The sequence below is a fragment of the Vipera ursinii genome (assembly GCF_947247035.1).
Source record: "Vipera ursinii genome assembly, chromosome: 5".
NCBI classification, from domain to species: domain Eukaryota; kingdom Metazoa; phylum Chordata; class Lepidosauria; order Squamata; family Viperidae; genus Vipera; species Vipera ursinii.
Genome location: NC_139518.1, coordinates 4,325,599 through 4,351,553, shown reverse-complemented (window position 1 = coordinate 4,351,553; position 25,955 = coordinate 4,325,599). Strand labels below are relative to the sequence as shown.

At 42.7% G+C, this 25,955-nt stretch overlaps 1 protein-coding gene and 1 long non-coding RNA gene across 2 annotated transcripts; one reads left to right on the top strand and one right to left on the bottom strand.

Annotated features, from left to right (window-relative positions):
- Positions 1-1,638: 1,638 nt before the first annotated feature.
- LOC310641168 (cytochrome P450 2J2-like) lies at positions 1,639-16,084 on the top strand (the record flags this gene model as incomplete). Its single annotated transcript, XM_083363998.1, has 9 exons — positions 1,639-1,806; positions 3,012-3,174; positions 7,993-8,142; positions 8,829-8,989; positions 11,617-11,793; positions 13,241-13,382; positions 14,592-14,779; positions 15,250-15,391; positions 15,906-16,084. 9 exons carry the CDS (start codon positions 1,639-1,641, stop codon positions 16,082-16,084), a joined length of 1,470 nt encoding a protein of 489 aa, XP_083220124.1.
- Positions 8,155-25,530, bottom strand: LOC310641211. The gene is made up of 3 exons (XR_014492684.1): positions 25,279-25,530; positions 15,968-16,159; positions 8,155-9,194 (listed from the first exon to the last, which is right to left on the bottom strand). It is a non-coding gene; the product is annotated as an uncharacterized lncRNA (long non-coding RNA).
- Positions 25,531-25,955: the final 425 nt, after the last annotated feature.

Here is a 25,955-nt window from a genome sequence, read left to right as displayed (position 1 = left end):
TTTTACGTGATTGACGTGATTTTGTATCTTACCTTTCTTGGCAAGGGACTCAGGCTAGCAAGGTGGAAAACCAGCTGTGAAAAGCAGGAAGGTTGTGGAGAAGCAGAGGCAATGAATGCAATGGGGCAAGGAAGTTCTAGAGACGGTTCTCTGCTCTTCTCCATTTTGGGAGTTAACCCTACTTCTTTATTCTCCCCATTGCAACAGTGCAATCAAATCTTTCCTTGGGCTTTTATTTTTAACGTGTGTTTCACAACTACTCCCACTAATTGCCATGAGTGGGAAAATATATTCCTGATGATGCAATGTAAAAATAGGACTTGTCATTTCTGCAGCAATAGCAAACTGCCAGCATGAACATCATCTACACAAGATCTTTCTCACAGGCCATCTTAGGAAACCCGTCGTTTTATTTCTTTTTCCTAAATGAAGAACTTTGCATATTTCTCTATTAATCTATCAGAATAGAGCAACCCCCTGCTCAAACAGGAGACTTTATTAACCATTTCAGACAAGCGGCTGTCCAGTCTCTTCTTAAAAACCTCCAGGGATGGAGCGCCCACGATTTCTGGAGGCAAAGCTGTTCCACTGGTTGATTGTCCTCACTGTCAGGAAGTTTCTCCTCAATTCCAGGTTGCTTCTCTCCTTGATTAGATTAAATGTCCTTCTTTTCATCATTAGCTATCAAGATCGCTTTTCATTTTTTTTTTATCTCTGTCTTCTGGGGGAATTAGTGATCTACTCTACAAAGTCAATAGAATTGCTTTTCATTTTGTTCTTACAGTACGCTGCTGCGATTTATAATTCTCAGCCAACTGAATACTGGAATGTCACGCAGTGAAAATAAAACAGAAATGGAAAGAGAAGGAAGATCTTTTTTGCGGGGTTGGCGATTGCTTTCCTCAAATTGTGGAATTCTTTTCTTAAGAAACTTATCTCCGCATGCCATGGGTTTCATGCTTGTGATATTATATATATGCAGGTAGTCCTCGACTTACGACCACTGTTGAGGCCAAAATTTCTGTTGCTAAGCAAGACATTTGTTAAATGGTCCTTGACGTACTGCTGTTCATTTAGTGACTGTTTAAAGTTACAGGGGCACTGAACGTTTTTCACATGTATGACCATTGCAGCATCCCCCGTGGTCATGTGATCAAAACTCAGAGGCTTGGCAACTGACTCATATTTATGATGGTTGCAGTGTCCCGGGGTTATGTAATCTCCTTTTGCAACCTTCGGTCAAGTCAAGCCAGTGGGGAAAGTCAATTGCTTAATGACTGTGGCAAGAAATGTCATAAATTGGGGCAAAACTCACTTAGGCTGCATTGTGGTCGAAAGTCAAGGGCTTCTTGTACAGCCAAGCCAGCTCAATCTTTCACACAAGCCGCACCAGTGTAAGAGAAGTCACTCAGCTAGACATGCTGTTCCTTCCATTAAGCTTATAATGTAACTTTCTGAAGGGGATCCAAAGACGAAAATGGCCTGAAGCAGAGAGGTGGGACTGGAAGCAGACTTGCCAAAGAAGGAGGGCAGATTGAAATCCTCTGTGCAGGATCCTGCCCATGAGAACAAAATCAGAAGGACAAAAGGATTCTGCAAGCAAAGTCCCAGCACACTGCTTTGAGAAGCTGCACCGAAATGCTGGCGCTAAGCTTCATTTTCCTCCCGCTCTGCCTCCTGGTTGTCCAACTGGTGAGGCTGCAGTTTCAAAGAAGGCACTATCCACCAGGGCCGATGCCTCTGCCTTTCATTGGATCCCTGTGGCGTCCCAAATTTCTTCACGTAAACCGGGAACTCTTAATTGAGGTATGAGTTGTCTATCCCTTTCACCAGCTGATTGATACGGATCAAAGAACAAATTTCTGTTAGGGGAGATTCACAGATAATTTATTGCTAAGTGACATTGTGGCTTTTGTGTGGCCAAAGAGGGGATGGTCAAATCAATTTCCTTTTTCGTAAGAGCTACTCTTTGTCTTCTAAGAGTAACGGGGTTGAGAATGAATGAATGAATGAATGAATGAATGAATGAATGAATGAATGAATGAATGAAAACAAATATTTTCCCCAACTATTTTCTCCAACCATCCATATTTTTAAGATCTTTCAACATCTGCCTGACTTATTTCTTTATTAAATGTATCTGCTGCCCCTTTCACTATCACTGTGACCCTGGGTGGCTGACAACAGGATAAAAGCAAGAACAGGAAAAGGTGAAAAATATTTTAAAAAACTTTAAAACCAACGGTTGGCTAAAACTAAGACCTAGTATACAGGCAATCCTCGCCTTACCACCACAATTGACACCAACATTTCTGTTGCTAAGCGAGACAGTTGTTAAGTGAATTTTTGCCCCATTTTACAACCTCATTTCCATAGTTGTTAAATGAACCACCACAGTTGTTAAGGTAGTCACACGGTCGTTAAGTGAATCTGGCTTCCCCCTTGACTTTGCTTGTCAGAAGGTTGCAAAAAGGGAACGTGTGGGCCTGGGACACTGCGACCGTCATAAATAGGAGCCAGTTTGCCAAGCATCTGGATTTTGATTATATCACCATGGGGATGCTGCAACAGTTGTATGTTGTCATGGCCTCATTGGAGCCTGGTTTGGAGGGGGAATTGGAACCGGGACGGTCCAACAGGGACAGCACGTCTCCCTTGGGCTGTTTGTTGAGGCCGGGGCTGAGGACGATGCTATCCCAGGCCCCTCAGACATTGGTTGACCGATGGGAGACCTGCCTGCCCTCACAGACACAGGAGAGGATTGGCTGATGGCAGGCAGGGGTCTCCTCCTCCTCCTCCTCCTTATAGCAGTGATGATGTTACCTGCTTGGGCAATGAAATGTCTGCAAGAAAATCACCAACCTCAGAGAGCACAAAGGACCCCACAGTCCTCCTCCTCCTCCTCCTCCACCACCACCACCACCACCTCTTCCTCTTCCTAGTCACCAGCCTAGGCCAAGAATCTTAAAGACAAGCATCTTATGGACTGCCTGGGATGGTTTTTCTAACAGATGTCGAAGATCTACGGGAATATCTTCACATTGTGGTTTGGGCCATACCCTGTGGTTATGTTAGAAGGTTTCCAGACGGTGAAGGAGGGTCTCACCGCCCACCCTGAAGATCTTTCTGGCCGGCCTTTGCTCCCTTTTTTTAAAGCAGTGGCAAATAACAAAGGTAAGAACAATCAACTTTTTTCCAGATGTGGGCACAGGAGACAGGACAATGTCTATTTGTTTGGTGTCACCTCCATTGTGGTACAGCTGATCCTCAATTTGCAACCACGTTTGGGACTGGAACTTCTGTTGTTAAGCGAGGAGGTCGTTAAGTGAGTTATGCCCGATTTTACTACCGTTTTGCCATGGTATGATGTTCAATTAGAATAATTATTTCATGGGGATAATTCACAAAGATCAAAATGACATTAATGTTCCCTTCTTTAGTTTAGTAAGAATTCACATCCTTAAATATTGACATATTGAGCATATGTATTTTTGAGAAATGAAATAAATCTTCCAGGTGTTTGAACTTCCAAGGAAGAAGATGTAGCTGCAAATTTAAAGTTAAGGAAATTGATGACACTGTTGCTATGATGGAATCTGGAAAGATTCTAGGGCCAGATGAAATAACTGCAGAGCACTACAAAAATATTAAGGCAAGAATAGATTTGATATTATTGAAGAAATCTTGTTTAAAAACAGGACCTGCTCGCTTTACAGTATATTGTGAACTTGCTATACTAAACTTTTTGAAAGGTGAGAAGGATCCTGTGAATTGTGCAAAATATTATCTGATGCTGACACTAAGATTTTAAGAAGTGGCTTTGGTGAGAAAGTTGTAGAAGACAAGACCAACACTCATTCTTCCCACTCAAGCAACAAACTTCAGATAATATTAGAGTTTTGGCCAATGCATCATTCCTAAAAACACAGATCAGTAGATTTTGGCATTGCTGAATGCAGAAAAAGCTTTTGTTCTAGTACAAATTATGTTTATTGGTTCAAGTGATGAAGAAGTGTAGCTAATAAAAGTGTACACAATTTTACAAAGGAAAAGCAACCTTCTTAAAATGACTGAATGGCAAAATGTTTGACCTGTTCATTTGTTTGGCTCCTATGTCTACAAGGCACTCAGTCTATATACAATCTTTGAGTAGTTGCAACCATTCATTTAGCAACTGCTTGAAGTTACAACAGCACTGAAAGAGGTTCCCATACTTACAGGCTACAAGGCACTCAGTGTACAGATAATCTTTGAGTAGTTGCAACCATTCATTTAGCAACTGCTTGAAGTTACAGCAGCATTGAAAAAAGGTTCCTACACACCTACAAGCTACAAGGCACTCAGTGTACATATAATCTTTGAGTAGTTGCAACCATTCATTTAGCAACTGCTTGAAGTTACAACAGCATTGAAAAAAGGTTCCCACACACCTACAGGCTACAAGGCACTCAGTGTACAGATAATCTTTGAGTAGTTACAATCATTCATTTAGCAACTGCTTGAAGTTACAACAGCACTGAAAAAAGGCTCCCACACTTACACTGCAGCATCCCCATGGTCATAAAAGAATAGAAGAATAACAGAACCGGTAGGGACCTTGGAGGTCATCTAGTCCAACACCCTGCTCAGGCAGGAAACCCTATAGTACCATGTCAGACAAATGGCTGTCCAGTCTCTTCTTAAAAATCTCCAGTGTTGCAGCATTCACAACTTCTGGAGTGAAGTCGCTCTACTCAAGAGGAGCAGCTGAAGCTCCCCAACAATACCTCGCAATCTTCAATTTAGTTAGATTTGTTTCCCAAACTCCACACCCTAGTTGTGTCTCGGAGTTGCATTCACACACAGTTTATTCAGCTGGATTAGGCTTCAGGTTGTTCTGATTTGGTTTTCGAGAATTTAAATGGCCTGTTTGGTCACCTAAAATGCCTAATTCAGTAAAGATGTTGTATCAAGGCACTATAAAGCAATAAAGCAAAAGATTAAAGTCCATAAACCACCCAGTCACCCAATAAAGGAACAGAGCAATGGCACTCATTAAGCTGAATTAATTTCAGTGGGGTTAAAAGTTGATCTTGCATATAATTTAGAGAGGCTGTGCAATTTCTCCCTAAAAACCTCCTGTGATGCAGCACCCAAAACATCTGAAGGCAAAGCCATCCCACTGGTTAATTGTATAGGGTTTGTCCAAATGGGTGAAAACTTATTCTTGTTGTTAGCCTAACTGCCGCCATTTTGCTTCTGCAAACTGTGCTTGCCTTTGTTGTTGTTAGTTGCAAAGTCATGTCCAACCCATCACGACCCTGTGGACAGTGTTCCTCCAGGCCTTCCTGTCCTCTACCATCTTCTGGAGTCCATTTAAGCTCATGCCTACTGCTTCAGTGACTCCATGCTTGCCTTTTTATGAAGGCCAGAAGAACACTTACACAGACCCAGAGACAAGGAAAAGAGCAGGAAAAGAATGGAATGTGATTGGCTAATACTATGTGTACTGACATGTGGAACTCTATGATTGGCTGTTGCTCCCTATATAAGGAAATGCTTGACTGACCAAGGTGTGGCACTTCTGAATGCAGCTGCCAGTGTTTCAGACAGTGTCCCACCCAGCAACTTCACTTGATCAATTAAAGTGCTGTTTATCTTGGAAGCCTCTGCTTGAGTCTCCTGATTTGCCCTCTTCTTTGGGTAGCGGTTGACCCTTACACACGCATGCCCACTGTTTGCACGGAACCATCCCCTCTTCTCCTCCTCCCCTGCCAGTCTGCCAAGCTGGAAAGATTGGGGACTACTGCTCTAAGGGGTTTTACAGAGTCAGCATATTGCCCCTCTCAACAATCTAGCTCCTCATTTTACCGACCTCGGAAAAAGGGAAGGCTGAGTCAAGCTTGAGCCGGTCAGGATCGAGCTGCTGGCAGTGGGCAGAGATAGCCTGCACTGCTGCATTCTTAATGACTGCACCAATAGGGCTCAGCTTGTAAAAAGATTTAAAAGATTGTAAAACTAGATGGGTCTCACTTAACAACCACCCAGCTGAACAATGGGAATTCTGCTCTCAATTGTGGTCTTAAGTCAAGGATTAGCTATATTGGAGGAACCTTCCCTGAGATTATTTGTTGTTGTTAGCTGCGAAGTCGTGTCCGACCCCTTGCAACCCTATGGACAACGTTCCTCCAGGCCTTCCTGTTCTCCACCATCTTCTGGAGTCCATTTAAGCTCATGCCTACTGCTTCAGTGACTCCATCCAGCCACCTCATTCTCTGTCGTCCCCTTCTTCTCTTGCCCTCAATCTTTTCCAGCATTAGGCTCTTCTCCAGTGAGTCCTTCCTTCTCATTAGGTGGCCAAAGGATTTATTTATTTATTTATTTAATGGGACTTATATGCCGCCTTATCTCCTGAAGGACTCAGGGTGGCTAACAACAGTAAAATACAAGTAAAAATACAAATATTTAAAATTAAACTATATCTATAGCCCCAACTACAACCAATAAAACCTTAAAACCATATTAAAAACCCCTTATCATTAGTCCAGGTCGGTCTTTTGGAAAAAAAATGTCTTAAGGTCACGACAAAAGGAGTTTTTGAGTTTTAGCTTCAGGATCTGGCCTTCTAAAGAGCAGTCGGGGTTGATCTCCTCTAGGACTGACCAGTTTGATTGCCTTGCAGTCCAAGGGACTCGCAGGAGTCTTCTCCAGCACCATAGTCCAAAGGCCTCAATTCTTTGGCGCTTAACCTTTCTTACGGCCCAACTTTCACAGCCATACATTGCAACTGGGAAGACCACAGCCTTGACTATACGCACTTTTGTTGACAGGGTGACGTCTCTGCTTTTTAGTGTGCTGTCTAGATTTGCCATGGCTTTCCTCCCCAGGAGCAAGCGTCTTTTAATTTCTTGGCTACAGTCCCCATCTGCGGTGATCTTGGAGCCCAGGAAAATAAAATCTGTCACTACCCCCATCTACTTGCCAGGAATTGAGAGGGCCAGATGCCATGATCTTGGTTTTCTTAATGTTAAGTTTCAACCCGTTTTGCACTCTCCTTCTTCACCCGCAACAAGAGGCTCTTTAGTTCTTCTTCACTTTCTGCCATTAGAGTGGTATCATCTGCATATCTTAGGTTGTTTCTTTCGGCAATCTTAATTCCAACTTTTGATTCATCTAGCCCTGCCTTTCTCATGATGTGCTCTGCATATAAGTTAAATAGGCAGGGCGACAGTATACAGCCTTGCCGGACTCCTTTCCCAATTTTGAACCAATCAGTGGTTGTCAAATTATACTGACAATTTATTGCTATCATACCTTAAAAAAGAAAATGACAGAAATCACTCTGGACAATATGCAAGATAACCAAAATAGAGGCATGTTCAGAGAATAAATGGGAACAATTTGTATTAATCAAAATCAATACTTGAAAATAGTAGAATGTTAATGCAATTGTGAAATTTGAATTGATTCGTTGCATGGGTTTGGGGCTTTGCTTTTTTACTTTATTTCTTCTCCCCCCCCGAGTATTTTTCTTGGTTATTTATTTCTTTGTTTCTAATGTTTTTCTGCTTTTCTTCTTGCTTTGTTTCCCTTAATTCTTTTGTCCCTTTTTTATTTAGCCTAGTTTAGTCTTTCTGTTTTATGATAGTGTTTCTTACTAACTCCAAAGCCTACGCTGCCCACCTGTGATCAGCCATGGTGGCACAATCTTTAGAATGCAGCATTGCAGGCTAAATCTGCCCCCCTGCCAGCAGTTTGATTCTGACCGGCTCAAGGTTGGCTCAGCCTTCCCTCTTTCCAAGGTCAGAAAAATGAGGACCAAGATTGTTGGGGGGAAGAGGCTCAGTCACTGAGAGAGGGCTGCAAAGCACTGTGAAGCGATATATAAGTCTAAGTCCCCTAGCTCTTGCTGTTGCTATCACAATGTTCTGAGAAGAATATTTTGCCTTTCTGTCAGTTCTAAAGACTGGAATAAGGCCAATCATGGGTCATTCTGTGGTTCTGTGTCATCAGGGATTCTGCTTTCCACGGGTCAGACCTGGAAGCACCAAAGGCGATTTTCAATGGCGACTCTGAAGGTCCTCGGCATGGGGAAGAGCACTCTGCAGTATCAGATCCAAGAGGAAGCAGAGAAATTGGTGGAAGAGTTCAAGAAAAGTGAAGGTACAACAAAGACAAGTGCTTTTATTTTTTTGTCACAAACCTGTATTGTTTTAATTTTCCGAAATGTAAAAGCTAACACAAATAGGACAGTCTGAAGTCATTTCTCCACTTTCTGCAAGGGAAGACAAAGTGTCAAAAAAGATCAAGATGGTGGCTCACACAATCAAAGCTTTGATCCTTTTTAAAAAATATTTTGAGCAAGGAAATGTAAAATGGGCCAATAAGTAAATAAATATATATAGAGAGGATAAATGATTGGTTGATAGATAGATAGATAGATAGATAGATAGATAGATAGATAGATAGATAGATAGATAGATAGATAGATAGATAGATGGATGGATGGATGGATGGACGGATGGATGGATGGATGGTTGGATGGATAGATAGATAGATAGATAGATAGATAGATAGATAGATAGATAGATAGATGGATGGATGGATGGATGGATGGATGGATGGATGGATGGATGGATGGTTGGATGGATAGATAGATAGATAGATAGATGATAATAGCTAGATATAGACAGATAATAGATGATACGTAGATAGATGATATAGATGATAGACAGACAGACAGAAAGACAGACAGACAGATATCATGTCACCCCTCGTATTTCTCCGTGTGCCCTGTGCAATCTTTTCAAGAGACATGGCAGCCACCAAATTCCTCTTTCCCTTTGCAGGAAAACCCATGAATCCTTATTTGGCCCTGAACCTTGCGGTTTCCAACGTGATTTGTGTACTGGTGTTTGGATATCGTTTCTCCATAGAAGATGAAACTTTTCATAAGCTGCTGGAAGCCATGGAGATACTTTTCAGTGTTGCTGGCAATCTGACGGGTAGCGTGAGTGATCCCTTCTTTCCTTTTTCTTTTTTTTATATATAAATATTTTATTAGTTTTCTAATTTTACAATCATGAGTACTTTATAAATAATGTGTTGTCTGGGTCCAGTGGTAATTCAGTGGTACATGTTAGTCTAGTTCCAATACTACGCCATCCAGTGCTTCTTCGATTCTCTCTTCTTCCGGTGGCATGCATTTTTCCACACTGGGCAAATACAATTCATGTTACTATTAATACATATACAATTAAATGTAGATATCTTCATCACATGTTTCTGGTATTATACATAATATTTATAGTGTCAGTTTATAATATCTTTTCTAGCCAGAATATATCTCAATTGCATTTTCACTTAAAATCTATTTGTTCAATCAATATCCATTTTTCTCCGCTTTTTTAAAATTTTAATTTCCCATCAATGTTTAAAATATCTCTAGCGCTTATAATTTTCTCATAATAAATTATATTTGGATTATATTTGGATAACCAAAAGCTTCCCTTATTCAAACCCTTTTAGAATTTTCATATTTCCCATCTCATAACAAAATATGATATTCTAGTTACAAATCCTATCCTTTTAATTATAATAATACTTTTATTTCTAACAGTTATCTTTTTTTCTTAACCATATTCAAACATCTGTTTAATAGTACAGTATAATATCCCATCTAATATGTCAAAGCCTCTATTTTCTTCAGTCTTACTCCAGCTTTCTTCCTTTGCCGAATAACTTTCCAAGTCAGTGCATTTGAATCATCAAGTAATTCTTCCTCTGTTTTTGTATATATTGTTTGGAATGAGGAAGAGAATTAGATTGAAGTATTTTTGGAAGAACGCTCAACATATATATATTCATTAAACAGCCTCCATCCTTCTCCTTCAGTGTTTCTTTTCATTTCTTGTTTGTCAATATTCAGCATTTCTCCTAACAGCTTTATCATCCATTCAATCAGCTCTTCTTCCTTATCCTCAAATGTGTTCTGAGATCTTGACAAGTAAGATATCATTTCCATTTTCTGTGTTATCACTGCATCTTCTAATTTTTCATTTGTCTGTATCTGCTGTTAATTCCTTCCTTTAGGTCCTCCATATTTGGAACCATTTCTTCTAATTTTCCTTCCATTTTCTGGGTTAGTACTTCCTTCTTTATGGTTATTGTCTGATTTGTAAGTTTAGGTAAGAAAATTGTTGTTTTATCTCATTTGCATTATTTAGTCTCATCATGAAATAAAACAATTGTCTCTTGGATTGATTTCAACATAGAAAGTATTTCTTTCTGAGATTCATTAACATTTTCTTGTTGTTATATCAAGCTGGGGACTTCGGAGACAAGTGTTAAAAATGTTTTTTTACCATTTAAGATATAGTCCAATAGGATCACCAACACAGATAAGCAGGCCAAGAGGTTTTTTCCCTTTTCTCAGCTGCAGTCTACAAAAGTGAGCTTCCAGGAACAAGAAAGAGTCTTATCTAAGTATGGGCTTCAAGCCAAGTTTCCTTTAAGCATAATAAATTGTAGTAGTGTGATTTCGCCACTAGATGTCATTGACACCACCTTCCAGCTTTCCAAATCCAAGCCTATTTTACAGACTTCCAAATATCTTTTCCAAAAAAATATATATCTCAAAGGTACTTTTAAGTCCCCAAATTTCAAAACTATATATCTGTATTCATTCCAAATTGATCTCATAGTTTTCTCTATTTTCCCCCAAAGCAATTAATTCACCACTTTTCTTTTCCTGAGGGAGCGGGCCAAAAACTTCCCTTCCCTCTCTCATCCCTAATAAAATGTTCTTTAAGGAAGACTTCTTGCCTTGAAGTTCTTTTACTGGTTTTATCCTATCGGAATCATGACACTGTATATATTGCAAATACAACAGAAAAATGAAAAGACAAAAGCAATAAAAATAAGAAAAAAATAAAGAAAAATTAGAAAAATAAAATAATCACTCACTGACACACAGATTTTCTCTTATGCCTCTTCCTCCAAATATGTTCAAAACAACTCAAATTTAATTCGTGAGTTTAAAGGAGCATCACATGCTTGATACGATCTTGTTTACCCACAATTTTGAAAGGGTGCCAATAATTTTGTCCGGCCCATTTTTGGAGTTTTGTTTGATATTATGTCCAATTTGTTTTTTTTCCTCCCTTTTTTGTTGTGTTCCAATACACACAAAGGGAATAAACCTGTGTATAGCAAAACATGTGTTCCTGCAATACTATTCTGTGAGAAATACTTGATTTTCTGGAAAAATTTCTGGGGTGCCAACAATTTCGGCCATGACTGTATATTGCAAATACAACAGAAAAATGAAAAGACAAAAACAATAAAAATAAGAAAAAAATTAAACAACAATAAGAAAATAATCACTCACTGACAGACAGATTTTCTCTTATGCCTCTTCCTCCAAATATGTTCAAAACAACTCAAATTTAATTCATCATGGAGTAAAGGAAGCAGTGTAGAATGTTCTCATCACATCAAAGTCTTGATCATTTCTGCCAAGATTGTTCTCCAGGATTTTGCTCTCAAATCAGTTCCTTTTCCCTCTATTTAATCCCTATTTCTTTATTATATTGATACGGCTAGCCATCTCAGGTGATTTTTCTTCTCTTCCGCCAGCTGTACAATAGTTTCCCCTGGATTATGAAGTGTGTCCCAGGACCTCACAAGAGGGCATTATCATTGCGCGACTTTGTTTGGTCATTCATAAGAAAGGAGATCAAGAAGCATCAAGAAGCAGACCATGGAGAAAAAGGCCAAGACTTCATTCATTTTTACCTGGCTCAAATAGAGAAAGTAAGTGGGTGCTCTTTTTGTGTGTGACTGTTAGATACCTTATTGTATAAAGGCTTCCCAACCTTGGCAGCTTCAAGACAGGTGGACTTCAACTCCCAAAATTCCTCAGCCAGCAAGCTGTATAGTAGCCTTGAGTATTGTCTTCTCTCAGGATTGTGACAATGCAGCATCAAAGAGGAGGCCTGGGCTCTGAGACCCACAGGAACAAATGCCTGCCTTTTTTGGCCCTGCCTTCCCTTGAGGGAGAAGGTTGTAGCTGTTGAAATTGGCAATGTCAGAAAGTCTGTGTATATATAGCACTGCAGAGGAAAAACAAAGAGTACATTCACCATGTACTCTTTGTACCACTTTACAATGCTTTGGTAAGGCCACACCTGGAATACTGCATCCAGTTTTGGTCACCACGATGTAAAAAAGATGTCGAGACTCTAGAAAGGGTACAGAGAAGAGCAACCAAGATGATTAGGGGGCTGGAGGCTAAAACATATAGTGAACGGTTGCTGGAATTGGGTATGTGTAGTTTAATGAAGAGAAGGGTGAGGGGTGACATGATAGCAGTGTTCCAATATCTCAGGGGCTACGACAAAGAAGAGGGAGTCAAGCTATTCTCCAAAGCACCTGAAAGCAGGACAAGAAGCAATGGATGGAAACTAGTCAAGGAGAGAAGCAACCTAGAACTAAGGAGAAACTTCCTGACAGTTAGAACAATTAACCAGTGGAACAGCCTGCCTCCAGAGGTGGTGAATGCTCCAACACTGGAGGTTTTTAAGAAGAGACTGGACAGCCATTTGCCTGAAATGGTATAAGGTTTCCTGCCTGAGCAGGGGGTTGGACTAGATGACCTCCAAGATCCCTTCCAACTTTATTATTATTATTATTATTATTATTATTATTATTATTATTATTATTATTATTATTATTATTAATTATTATTATTATTATTATTATGTGCTTTACTGCTCAACTGTTTTAAACTCTAACAGGAAATAGTAAACTCTCCCCAGAATAAACAGAACCATAGATGCAAACTAAACACTGCCATCTACTGGCTGAATGATTCTGTAGTTGTTGCGATACAAAATGCATTCTAACATGGATACCATCAGGAAAGGACTGGAAGGAAGTGATGGATGTTATGTACAGTATTGGTTTCAAAAGTTAATGGTTGTTATGAACAGTTGTTTTATATTTGAAAGAGTCTCCAACTGTTTTGGAGGGAAATTGCAGTTTGAAAATGAGCGGGAAAATATCCTTTAAACTGATTGGTCGCCGTCTAGTAGAAGCAATGTATAAATAGCTGTCAGTGCGACAGTTAGGCACGTCTGTGTTTCCTGCAATAAAGATCAGTTGTTTAACCTTCAGTCTGGTCAATGCCTCTACCAACTCAGTATTTAACAATGGCCTTCAAGGTTTCTCAGATATTCATTTTTCCATTTTTGTTCTGCAGACAAAAAATCACCCCGAGCCGCCCTATGATGAAAAGAACATGGTTCAGAGCATCTTTGATCTCTTTATTGGGGGAACAGAGACATCGAGCACCACTCTCTACTGGGCATTGTTGTATATGGTGCTTTATCCTGACATTCAAGGTGAGAGAAGAATCATAACTTGGATGAGATAGAAGGTGCCTTTATAGCCCAACTATACTCAATGCCTGAAGCTGCTTGTAGCATCCCCATTAGTAATTGAGAATTATTATTGGAATAATTCTTTAGTTATAGGTAGTCCTCAACTTACAATCATAATGCAGGCTGTTCATTACGGTCTACGACATTTGCTAAGTGGGCTACCTCGCTTAATGACTCCAATCCCTCTCTACCCATTGCGGTTGTTTTTAAAAATTTATTTATTTAATTTTATTCAAATTCAAATAATACAAACATAACACATATAAGTCTAAATAAAAAACAATATAAAAATACAAATATTACAGTGCACCCCCACCCGAGATCATTTTTATTACCTATAGTTTTTCTCATATAACAACTAACAATATACAATGAATTTCAACTGTGCCCATATCCCCTCCAAAACAGCATATATTCCCTTTGCTGTCCATCAACACTCTTTTTATAAAATCCTCCCATATTTCATTATAATTATTTACTTTAATCATCCCTTTTTAAAATTTAATTTCTGTTGTTAATTTATCCTTTATTGCCATATTCCACTTGCTCATCTCTCCTGAATAGCCAAAGCCCATTGCTTATTTGTACCTTTTGATGTAATATTGTCTAAGCTTCATTCAGTCTAAATTATCTTATGCAATATTACAGTTATGCATGCTTCAGAAATTGCTTAGAAGTGGGCTGAAACTTAAGAGAGTGTAAGCAAAGTCAATCTCAGCTATTTCTTAAAACAGATGAACCTATTTCTTAAAAGTATGGGGCTAGGACTATCAGGGATCCTCCAAGACCCTCTCAGGGGCCTGTTAAAACCAATCACTTGCCAACTTAATTTGAAAAATACTAGAAATCTAAAGTCCCAAGGATGCCCATTCTGCTTGGCCTAGTTAGATGGATAGAAACATTTGAAAAAAGGTGATGCCTCAGGGGTGTCCAACCATGGCAACTTTAAGACTTGTGGACTTCAACTCCCAGAATTCCTCAGCCAATATGGCTGGTGGGGGAATTCTGGGAGTTCAAGTCCACTAAAGTTCAAGTTGCCAAGGTTGGACACCGCTGGTCTAGATAACTCGCTTCTCCTGCCATTAATAGACCATGGACAGCTGGGGCCACACCTGGCTGCTTATTCACTCCTAGCTCTAGTCAATGTGCAAAATCTTTGTTTCTCCCCAGCCAAAGTTCAAAGGGAAATTGATACCCTTATACCACCGGGCCAGCCGATCTGTTACGAGGATCGCAAGAATCTTCCGTACACAAATGCGGTGGTGCACGAAATCCAGCGCTTTAGCAACATCATCGCAATCGGAATGCCCAGATACTGCATAAGAGATACGATGATCCAGAAGTTTCGCTTTAGAAAGGTAAATGAATTCCTATGTTCTGGAGCCTTCTTTACTTCTCACCGTATTGCTAGAGGAACCACATGCAGAACGGTAATTGGACTGTTAAGTGCGACGTCATGTGACTGCATCAACTTGTTTTATTCTTTTTTAATGCGGAAGCGCAAACATTTTAAAGACACAAAGTCCTTTCTTTCTTCGTACACAGACAAAAAGGGATGTTTGATCTCTTTCAAGTTGAACTCGGCTTCTATCTCTCCATACAGACATGTATGCAATTATTACGGCAACAAATCAAATTTCCTTTTCCCTCAGGATAATTTTTTTTCAACTGCTCAGCCTTAACCTATTTGTATATTTTAGAAGAGCGATCTTTAAAGCCATGTATTGAGAATTCTTAATTCGGCCTCCGTTACCAGCAGATATAACCATTTTTTTTTCTTCCCTTAGGGTGAAAGCCCAAACTTAAGTGCATCTTCTCTTTTCCACAGGGCACCATCTTTTACCCGAACCTGGCTTCTGCCTTGTATGATGCCAACGAGTGGGAGACACCCCACACCTTCAACCCAAACCATTTCCTTGACAAGGAAGGCAATTTCACCTGTCGAGAAGCTTTCATCCCATTTTCTCTAGGTGCTCGTTCAGCTTGTTAAAATTCCATTGAATCTTTAATGATATTTATTTATTTATTTATTTATTTATTTATTTATTTATTTATTTATTTTTGGGACTTATATGCCACCCTATCTCCCGAAGTATGCATTGATTGTTCTTGTTTTGCCCCTCAAACAATCATCAGTATGAAAACTCATCATAAGTCACTTTTTTCAAAGCTGTTGCCACTTTGAATGGCCATTGAATGAATGTTTGTATGTCAAGGACTTCCTGTATTCTCCTTACTGGGAAGGGATATGGACAACAGTGTCCAAGTGAATCCAGGTCAATCACATTGTAATTGAAAAGGGGCCACAGTTGCCCAATCTTTTTATAACCTGTGGACTTCAACGCCCAGAATTCCTAAGACAGCCATGCTGGCTCAGGAATTCTGGGAGCTGAAGTCCACAGTCATAAAGGGGCCATGGTTCCCCACCTCTGCCATAATCACTCCCTGTCAGCACTGATTGGTTGTTTTCCTCTCCTTTCCTAGGTCATCGAGCATGTTTGGGAGAAAATTTGGCAAAAACAGAGCTCTTCCTTTTCTTTACCAACCTTGTGCAAGCGTTCAATTTCCACTTGGCTGACGGATCAAAAGATATAAACCTTGAACCAGTCTGGGGAGGCACTCTGCATCCTCATTTCTTTGAGATCTGTGCAATTCCTCGCTAGGCCAGGTCTGAATAGCAGCTGTGGATACTGGGACTGGGAATCCAAGTAGCTGGCTTTGTCTCCTCCAACTTTTGTCTGAAAAAAAGCACATTTCCAGCTCTCCTTCTTGCGAAAGAAAAATGTATACAACCTAGTCTCGTTCTGCAACATGGGCTTTTGAATACTGACAGGTCAGCAACAACACCACTGGCCTGGTCTCTATGTTCTTGTCATTTATCTAGTTCTATTTGCTCCCTTTTAATTGAGCCCCTAATCTGATCGTTTTTAAAATCAAATTTTCATTATTTGCAAAAAGCAAGAGAAGGAAGAAAAAGAAAACCACTTGGGTGTTCACCACTCTTTGAACAATCCTTTTCTAAAATATAACATGTTTTCATAATGTGTTGACATAAGTTCAGCCTCCTTGACTGTGGAGACGAAAGAGGAAAGTTAGAGCTGTATGAGGGCCATTCGTAAATAAACCTCCATTTGGTTATCAATGACAGACATTCACAGATACAGAACTTTTATTATACACATTAGGAAACTACAAGATTACACTACTTTTTGACATATTTGCCATTCAAATTGAGGCACTTACAAGATTTGAAATTCCCTAGTAGAAGTCACTTGGTGCCAAATCTGGGCTATGGTGTGTGTGTGTGATCAGAAGCATGCCAACGGAACTGCTTCAAAAGTTCTTGGGTGCATCTAGCGATGTGCAGGCGACCATTATCGTGACCCAACACCACACCGGAATTGGTGCCATAGAAAATCCCGCCAAATGTGAAGATGCCAAAGGAGTACGGCTAGTGAAGTTGATGGAGCATGGTTCGACCATCAATTCAGAAGTCTACTGTCAGAGCCCTCCAATGTATTTCCCTTCCTGTTATTGCTTTGCCTGTGTATTCCTTTTCAGGGTCTGCCATTCAGGTGGGAGGAGGGCTGCATGTTTGGGGAATGTATTTGCCTGGCTCTTTGAAATATCCTCCATTCATGAAAAAGGGATGTGGCCTGAAAATATCTGCCTTATCTGTAGACAACGGAGCCTGGGACCGTCGGGAAACGAAACCGAGAGAGACCTTGAGATGGGCACTAAATCACTAGATTCCCAAAACAACCCAGTGCTTATGGATTGGCTGGATTTGAAATGGATGGTTGGACACTGGGGGGTGGAGACCTGAATGTAATCATTTGCTCGGGAAATCATCACACCTTGCTTTGCTCTACTGCTATCACTAACTCTCAATAAAAGTTCCTTTTGAGACAATGCCTGTTTCAAGAGTTCTGCTTTCTTGGGAGACCTAGTTGAGGCAGGTCCTTACATCTACTGTGAAATGTTACGAAAACTCAGACGAATATCCATAACAAGCATCAGGGCATGCTGATTTCCAGTGTGGTGTTGGTTCACAATAATGCTTGCCTGCACACCGCTAGATGCACCCAAAAACATTTGAAGCAGTTCCATTAGGATGTGTTTGATCCCTCCCCGCCCAGCCCAGATTTGGCGCCGAGCAACTACTAAGGAATTTCAAATCTTGTAAGACATTATGGCAAGTGCCTCAATTTGAATGGCGATTATGTCGAAAAGTCATGTAATGTAGTTTTCTAATGTGCATAATAAAAGTTTTGTATCTGCAAGTATCTGCCATTGATAACCAAATTGAGGTTTATTTATGAATTGTCCTCGTAAAAGTAATATAAACAGTATATTTGCAGTAATCTCCCAGATGAATCTTCCCCAAAAAGCTAATTATTACTCTCTTCTAGGAGATGACCTTTTCCCCCTGCAATTGCATATTTTCTTTCTTTTTATGATGCTTTGGACTTACCAATCCTCATTGGAACTACATCTACACAAAGGGAAGTAAGCAGTGGGGTACCCCAAAGTTCTGTTTCAGGCCCAGTACTTTTCAATATAAACGATTTAGATGAGGGCATTCATCAGATCTGCAGACGATACTAAATTGGCAGGAATAGTCACCACTACAGAAGATAAGCTCAAAATCCAGATCAAAGTCAACAGACTTCTACTTTGGGCCCAATCTAACCAAATAAAATTCAGTGTAGATAAAAGTAAGGTTTTACACTTACATTTGAAAAATCAAATGTACATGTATAAATTAGTTTAGTTTAGTTTAGTTTTAGTTTTATTGTATTTGTATACCGCCCTTCTCCCGAAGGACTCAGGGCGGTGAACAGGGCATACATAAAAAATACGAGATACAAAAATTAAAAAAGAATTAAATAATAGCCCAGTTAAAAACAGTCGGTAACAATATACAATATAAAAATCCCCATTAAAAATCCACATTAAAACCCCAACATATCCCCATCAGGCCAGGCCGGCTTGTACAAATAGATGGGTCTTTAGACCGCGTCAGAAGGAGCGAAGGTCAGGTGCCATCTGGAGCTCAACCGGCAGCTGATTCCATAAAGCCGGAGCGCCCACAGAGAAGGCCCTCCCCTGGGGGCCACCAGCCAACATTCTCTGACCGGAGGCACCCTGAGGAGGCCCTCTCTGTGGGAACGCACAGGGCGGAGGGAAGTTGACGCCGGCAGCAGGTGGTCCCCGAGGTACTCCGGACCCATGCCATGTAGGGCCTTAAAAACCATTACCAAAACCTTGAATCTCACCCGGAAGACAACCGGCAACCAATGCAGCTCGCGGAGCAAAGGTGTAACATGGGAGTACCGGGAAACTCCCAAGACAACTCTCGCGGCTGCATTCTGTACCAGCTGAAGCCTCCGAGTGGTCTTCAAGGGAAATTAGGTGAAACCTGGCTCAATAGCAGTGACTGTGAGAGGGATCTAGCACTCAATCACTTAAATGTGAGCCAGCTGTGTCTGGCGGCAGCCAAAAAAATTCTAATGCAACCCTGGGTTGCATTAACAGAGGGATAGAATTGTAACATCCCAGGCCCTTACTTAAACTTGAGATATCATATCAATCTAATCAGATAACTCATGTGGAGACTTCTTGATCAAGCAGCACTTTATTTGATCAAATTAAGCAGCTGGGTGGCCAACAATCTGGAACGCTGGCAGAGTTCCGTCCAGAAGTGCCACACCTTAGAAAGTTGGGAGCATTGCTGTATAAACTTTGTTAGCCAATGAACATCAGACAACAGAGCCATTACATCATAAGAAAGACATCAATCATTCTTGTACACTCCCCTATTCCCTACTTCAGTATATCGAGTCCATGTACATGTTTCCCAGCTTGCATGAGATTTCCCTAGTGCAAAAGCTGATTACAAAAAGCAAGAAAGCAACAGTTGGACTAAACAAATTTCCCTTTGTTCCAGAACCCTTCAGAATCAAGATCAAAATCAAGGAGAGAAGCAACCTGGAACTAAGGAGAAAGTTCCTAACAGTGATGACAATTAACCAGTGGAACAGCTTGCCTACAGAAATCGTGGGTGCTCCATCGCTGGAGGTTTTTAAGAAGAGATTAGACAGTCACTTGTCCGAGATGGTATAGGGTCTTCTGTGTGAGCAGGGGGTCGAACTAGAAGACCTCCAACTCTTTTATTCTTTTATCCTATCTTGTTTGTTTAAATCCAGACTCGAGAACCTCCTGACATAATATCTAACTCTACCACTAGATTTTAAAACCTCTAAAGTTTAAACTTTTCTGAAACTTCATGGGCACACCTTTTCTTAAAATATCTTTTACCCAGACTTTCATACATCAATTGGCATCTGATAAGCTTCTGCTAGGCTTAATGAATGCCTCTTCCCTTCAACCTCCTCCAGGGTTGATATCGTTTCAGAAATGTGCAGGAATCCTGTAAATACATGCAAAATATTTCTCTTTTTTTTGTAAAGTTATGTCTACCACATTGGGCCAGATTTTATATCAGCAGCATGCTGATGGCACCATACTGGTGACTTATGGATGACCTCACCAATGGTTTCATGTAATGTTGGACAGGAACAAAGAAAGCATCAATCCATGGGGGCCCCACCAGTATGAGACCACAGGCATGATTTACCCCTCCCATCAACCCTAACTGGAACTGACCAGTGAGGAAGGAGGTAGAACATAGAACATAGACTAACAGAGTGGGAAGGTATCTTGGGGGTTCTTCTAGTCCAACCCTCTGCTCAAGCAGGAGACCCTATACCACTTCAGACAAATGGCTATCCAGTCTCTTTTTGAAAGCCTCTAATGATGGAGCACCCAGCACTTCTGGTGGCAAGTTGTTCGATTGGTTGATTGCTCTCATGCTTAGGAAATTTCTCCTTAGCTCGAGGTTGCTTCTCTCCTTGGTTAGTTTCCATCCTTTGTTCCTTATCTTGCCTTTTGCTGCTGGAAAATAGTTTGATTTGATTTTGATTTGATTTTATTTTATTTGTATACCGCCCTTCTCCCGAAGGACTCAGGGTGGTGAACAGGGCACATATAAAAAATACAGGATACAAAAATTAAAAAGAATTAAATAGTAGCCCAGCTAAAACAATCAATGACAATATAAAAATCCCCATTAAAACCCCAACATATCCCCCATCAGGCCAGGCCGGCTTGTTCAAATAGATGGGTCTTCAGACCACGTCGGAAGGAGCGAAGGTCAGGTGCCATCTGGAGCTCGACCGGCAGCTGATTCCATAGCTCCGGAGCACCCACAGAGAAGGCCCTCCCCCTGGGGCCCACCAGCCGACATTCTCTGACCGAAGGCACCCTGAGGAGGCCCTCTCTGTGGGAACGCACAGGGCGGAGGGAAGTTGACCCTCTCGTCTTTGTAGGAGCCAATCAAATATCAGAACAGTGCTATCATGTCTTTCCTACTCTTCTTCTCCTTAGATTTGCCATGCCCAATTTCTGTAACTATTCTTCATATGTTTTAGCCATAGGGATCACTCTGTTGCAGCAATTTGTATGAATCACTGCAACACAGGGGGCTCCCGTTCCCTACCTGGCAGCCCACCCAAAAGGATAGCATGGTTGAGAGTATCAAAAGCTGCTGAGATCAAGAGTGGATACACCACCTTCATTCTGGCTCCACCACAGTTGATTGACAAGCATGACCGATGCTTTCTCCAGCCTGGCCGAAACGTATGTTTCTGACCTCAGTATGGTGGGGTGAAGAAGAAGAGGCCCTGGAGTAGGAGAATTCAGGTAGTGAGTGTATGATGTCATGGGTGTCCTGATGTCATTGTGGGGTCTGCCAGACACCTAACCTCTGCAGGCAGCATAAGAGCAACTTAGAACATAGAACAATAGAGTTGGAAGGGACTTTGGAGGTCCCTTGCACCTTTGTTTATCAGCTTGAGGTGTTGTATTTCCTGTTTGAGTGTTGGATCTCCTACCTGCAACTTGATGTCTATGAGGCAGTGTTCATAGCTTGTCCATTGTAAGAAAAGCTCTTCCATCTCCTCTCCCCATGAGCAAATGCACTCGAGGAAAGGCTCATCGTTGGAGGTGTCACAGAGTTTCTGCAACCTGTCCCAGGATTTTTCATGACGTTGGTAGAACCTATCCCAGTTATCCATCAGGCTCAACCACATAGCTTCAGTGGGCTTTCTTTGTTGCCTCAAGACATAAGGTTTCTGAGATGTTTCTGCATTTTCTAAATTTTGGACATCAGGTTCTGCACACAAGTCGAGGTTGGTTGGATGGACCAGCTCTTCTGGTCCATTAGAGGTCTCTGCCATGACTAGGGAAGACTCAGAGGATTTCCTGGATATTTTAAAGGACTTCAGTAAATTTCAATCTTTGACCACCAGGGTCAAAGGGTGTGCTGTTTGTGGTAAAGACTTCAGTAAAATTCACTCTTTGACCACCAGGGTGCACTGTACGTGGGTAAAGACTTCAGTAAAATTCACTCTTTGAACACCAGGGTGTGCTGTATGCGGGTAGCATAAATACAAGCCTGTTGTTTGCAGATTAGCCATCAGAGGGCTAGACTACACTTGGAAACAATGGCTGCTGCTGGCTCCCTTCTCATAAGGATTCCTAAGCTGACTCTCCAGTTCTGGAATTTCTAAGAGTTTGGGCTCCGGAGGTTAAAATCCCAATTTGGATTGTAGGTGCCTTGCAACTCTAAAAGGGGTTTGTCTTCTTTATTTCTCTTTAAGCAGTAGTCAAGGGAACAGCTGAATAGCTGGCTTCAGTTAAACATAGGCTTGAGTCATATAATAATAATAATAATAATAATAATAATAATAATAATAATAATAATAATAATAATAATAATAATAATAATAATAATAAGTTAGAAGGGACCTTGGAGGTCATCTAGTCCAACCCCCTGCTCAGGCAGGAAACCCTATACCATTTCAGGCAAATGGCTGTCCAGTCTCTTCTTAAAAACCTCCAGTGTTGGAGCATTCACCACCTCTGGAGGCAGGTTGTTCCACTGGTTAATTGTTCTAACTGTCAGGAAGTTTCTCCTTAGTTCTTGGTTGCTTCTCTCCTTGACTAGTTTCCATCCGTTGCTTCTTGTCCTGCTTTCAGGTGCTTTAAAGAATAGCTTGACTCCCTCTTCTTTGTGGCAGCCCCTGAGATATTGAAACACTGCTATCATGTCACCCCTCACTCTTCTCTTCATTAAACTACACCACAGGTCAGCAACCTGCGGCTCCGGAGCCGCATGCGGCTCTTTGAGCCGTCTCTTGCGGCTCCCAGCCGCCCGGTGCGCGCGCACCTCTTCCAACGGGCAGTGGTGCGCGCGCACCTCTCCAAATGGAGAGTGGCACCGCCCGTTTGGAGAGGTGCACGCGCACCTCCCCGAATGGGCGGAGGTGCGCGCGCACCTCCCCAAACCTTTGGAGAGGTGCGCGCGTACCTCTGCGCGAATGGGCAGCGGTGCCGCTCTTTCAGGAAGCCCGCCGCGGCCCGTCTGTGAAGCTGCCGAAAGCGGCAGCTTAGCAGACGGGCCGCGGCAGCTTCCGCAAAGAGCGGCGCCCCTGCCCATTCCGAGAGGTGCGCGCGCACCTCTCCGAACGACCGGAGGTGCGCGCGTACCTCCGCGCGAATGGGCAGCGGTGCCACTCTTTCAGGAAGCCCGCCGCGGCCCGTCTGTGAAGCTGCCGAAAGCGGCAGCTTAGCAGACGGGCCGCGGCAGCTTCCGCAAAGAGCGGCGCCCCTGCCCATTCCGAGAGGTGCGCGCGCACCTCTCCAAACGACCGGAGGTGCGCACGTACCTCCGCGCGAATGGGCAGCGGTGCCGCTCTTTCAGGAAGCCCGCCGCGGCCCGTCTGTGAAGCTGCCGAAAGCGGCAGCTTAGCAGACGGGCCGCGGCAGCTTCCGCAAAGAGCGGCGCCCCTGCCCATTCCGAGAGGTGCGTGCGCACCTCTCCGAACGACCGGAGTTGCGCGCGCACCTCCGGTCGTTCGGAGAGGGGCGCGCGCACCTCTCGGAATGGGCAGGGGCGCCGCTCTTTGCAGAAGCTGCCGCGGCCCGTCTGCTAAGCTGCCGCTTTCGGCAGCTTCACAGACGGGCCGCGGCGGGCTTCCTGAAAGAGCGGCACCGCTGCCCATTCGCGCGGAGGTACGTGCGCACCTCCGGTCGTTCGGAGAGGTGCGCGCGCACCTCTCGGAATGGGCAGGGGCGCCGCTCTTTGCGGAAGCTGCCGCGGCCCGTCTGCTAAGCTGCCGCTTTCGGCAGCTTCACAGACGGGCCGCGGCGGGCTTCCTGAAAGAGCGGCACCGCTGCCCATTCGCGCGGAGGTACGCGCGCACCTCCGGTCATTCGGAGAGGTGCGCGCGCACCTCTCGGAATGGGCAGGGGCGCCGCTCTTTGCGGAAGCTGCCGCGGCCCGTCTGCTAAGCTGCCGCTTTCGGCAGCTTCACAGACGGGCCGCGGCGGGCTTCCTGAAAGAGCGGCACCGCTGCCCATTCGCGCGGAGGTACGCGCGCACCTCCGGTCATTCGGAGAGGTGCGCGCGCACCTCTCGGAATGGGCAGGGGCGCCGCTCTTTGCGGAAGCTGCCGCTTTCGGCAGCTTCACAGACGGGCCGCGGCGGGCTTCCTGAAAGAGCGGCACCGCTGCCCATTCGCGCGGAGGTACGCGCGCACCTCCGGTCGTTCGGAGAGGTGCGCGCGCACCTCTCGGAATGGGCAGGGGCGCCGCTCTTTGCGGAAGCTGCCGCGGCCCGTCTGCTAAGCTGCCGAAAGCGGCAGCTTTGCAGACGGGCCGTCGCCATCAGGCAACCGGGAACCGGTTCCATCTCATTTTTTAAAAAATGGCAGCCGCGTGCGTCCGCGCATGCGCAAAAAACCTTTTTGCGCATGCGCGTGCATGGACACACGCACGCGGCTCCCTCTTTTTTTAATTTGTGATGGAACCGGTTCCCAGTGGCTCTTTTTCTTTTTTAGGTTGCCGACCCCTGAACTACACATACCCAATTCCAGCAACCGTTCCCTATATGTTTTAGCCTCCAGTCCCCCAATCATCTTTGTTGCTCTTCTCTGTACCCTTTCTAGAGTCTCAACATCTTTTTTACATTGTGGTGACCAAAACTGGATGCAGTATTCCAGGTGTGGCCTTACCAAAGCATTGTAAAGTGGTATTAGTACTTCACTTGATCTTGATTCTATCCCTCTGTTAATGCAGCCTAGCACTGTGTTGGCTTTTTTGGCAGCTGCAGCACACGGCTGGCTCATATTGAAGTGATTGTCTACTAGGACTCTGAGATTCCTCTCACAGTTACTACTATTGAGCAAGGTACCACCTATACTATACCTGTGCATCTGGTTTTTCTTGCCTAAATGTAGAGGATAATTTTTATTGTCATTTTTATTGTGGGCACAACAGCACACATCAAAAATGATATTTAGTTGCCCGCTCTCAAAGTGAAACACATACATGACACACACCTAAAACATACTATATACAACATATGTATAGACCCACAACCCTACATATACTTAACAATAAAATATTAAATACTGTCCATCTTGAATATCTCCCCCCCCCCCTGTGAGCATTCCAAGGTGAGGAAAACTGGCTGTAACCTCTCTCGGTTTTCACATGCAGAGTGATCTGGCTAGCTGCCTTTCTCATGTAAATTGTCAGCCTCAGAGAATTCTTTTTATTTTGAGCGAAGATACAATCCCTTTTTACTGGGAAGGTAATTCTACCTCTTTTTACTGTTCTGTTTCAAGCAATGGGCTGCTGATTGTTGCTTGAAGCAGGCAGATAAACTCTATGGGAAGGATTTCATGCAGATTATTTTAATTCACTGGGAATTCTCTAAACATTAACTCACAGTTACTGGAGAGATTCTTCTGAAGTACATTTCAAAGTACATTTCATAATCTATCCCATCACACAGTTAAAAAGATTTTTCCCATGTTGAATGGAGCAGAAAAGCCCCTTGGCTCTCTTCACTGGAATTCATTACAAGACATGCATCTCTGCACCTATGCAGGAAACCCAGGTATCCCAAACGGAAGTCCCTCCCAGTGGCCAATCTAAAACACAGATGTGACCAAGTAACTTAAAACTACATTACCCAGAAGGCTGTCGCTTAAGGGGACAGCTCTTAATTCCTAAAATAACTGTCTACTCTGACCAGCACCACCCTCCCCTGCAAACCATTCCAAGTTACCAAGTTTTCATTTTTCTTGACAAAACTCATTTTCTGTTCACTTTAGGATGATTTCTTTCTTGAAGAAGTTATTATTTTTACTTTACTATTTTATGTTATCTTATTGTATTTTACGCTATTATTATTGTTTTTTTAAAAAATTTAGATAGCCACCAAACACATCATTTATGGCTCTAACTCAGCGTCCCCCCCCCCCGCAAAAAAAACTTTTGGGCACCAGGGACCGGTTCTGTGGAGAGAGGTTTTCCCATGGACCGGAAGGTTTTCACGTGCTGCCTGCATCCCACGGATGGGGCTTTGCTTGTTTGCGTGGACCGGTTTCTGGCATGGTGCGG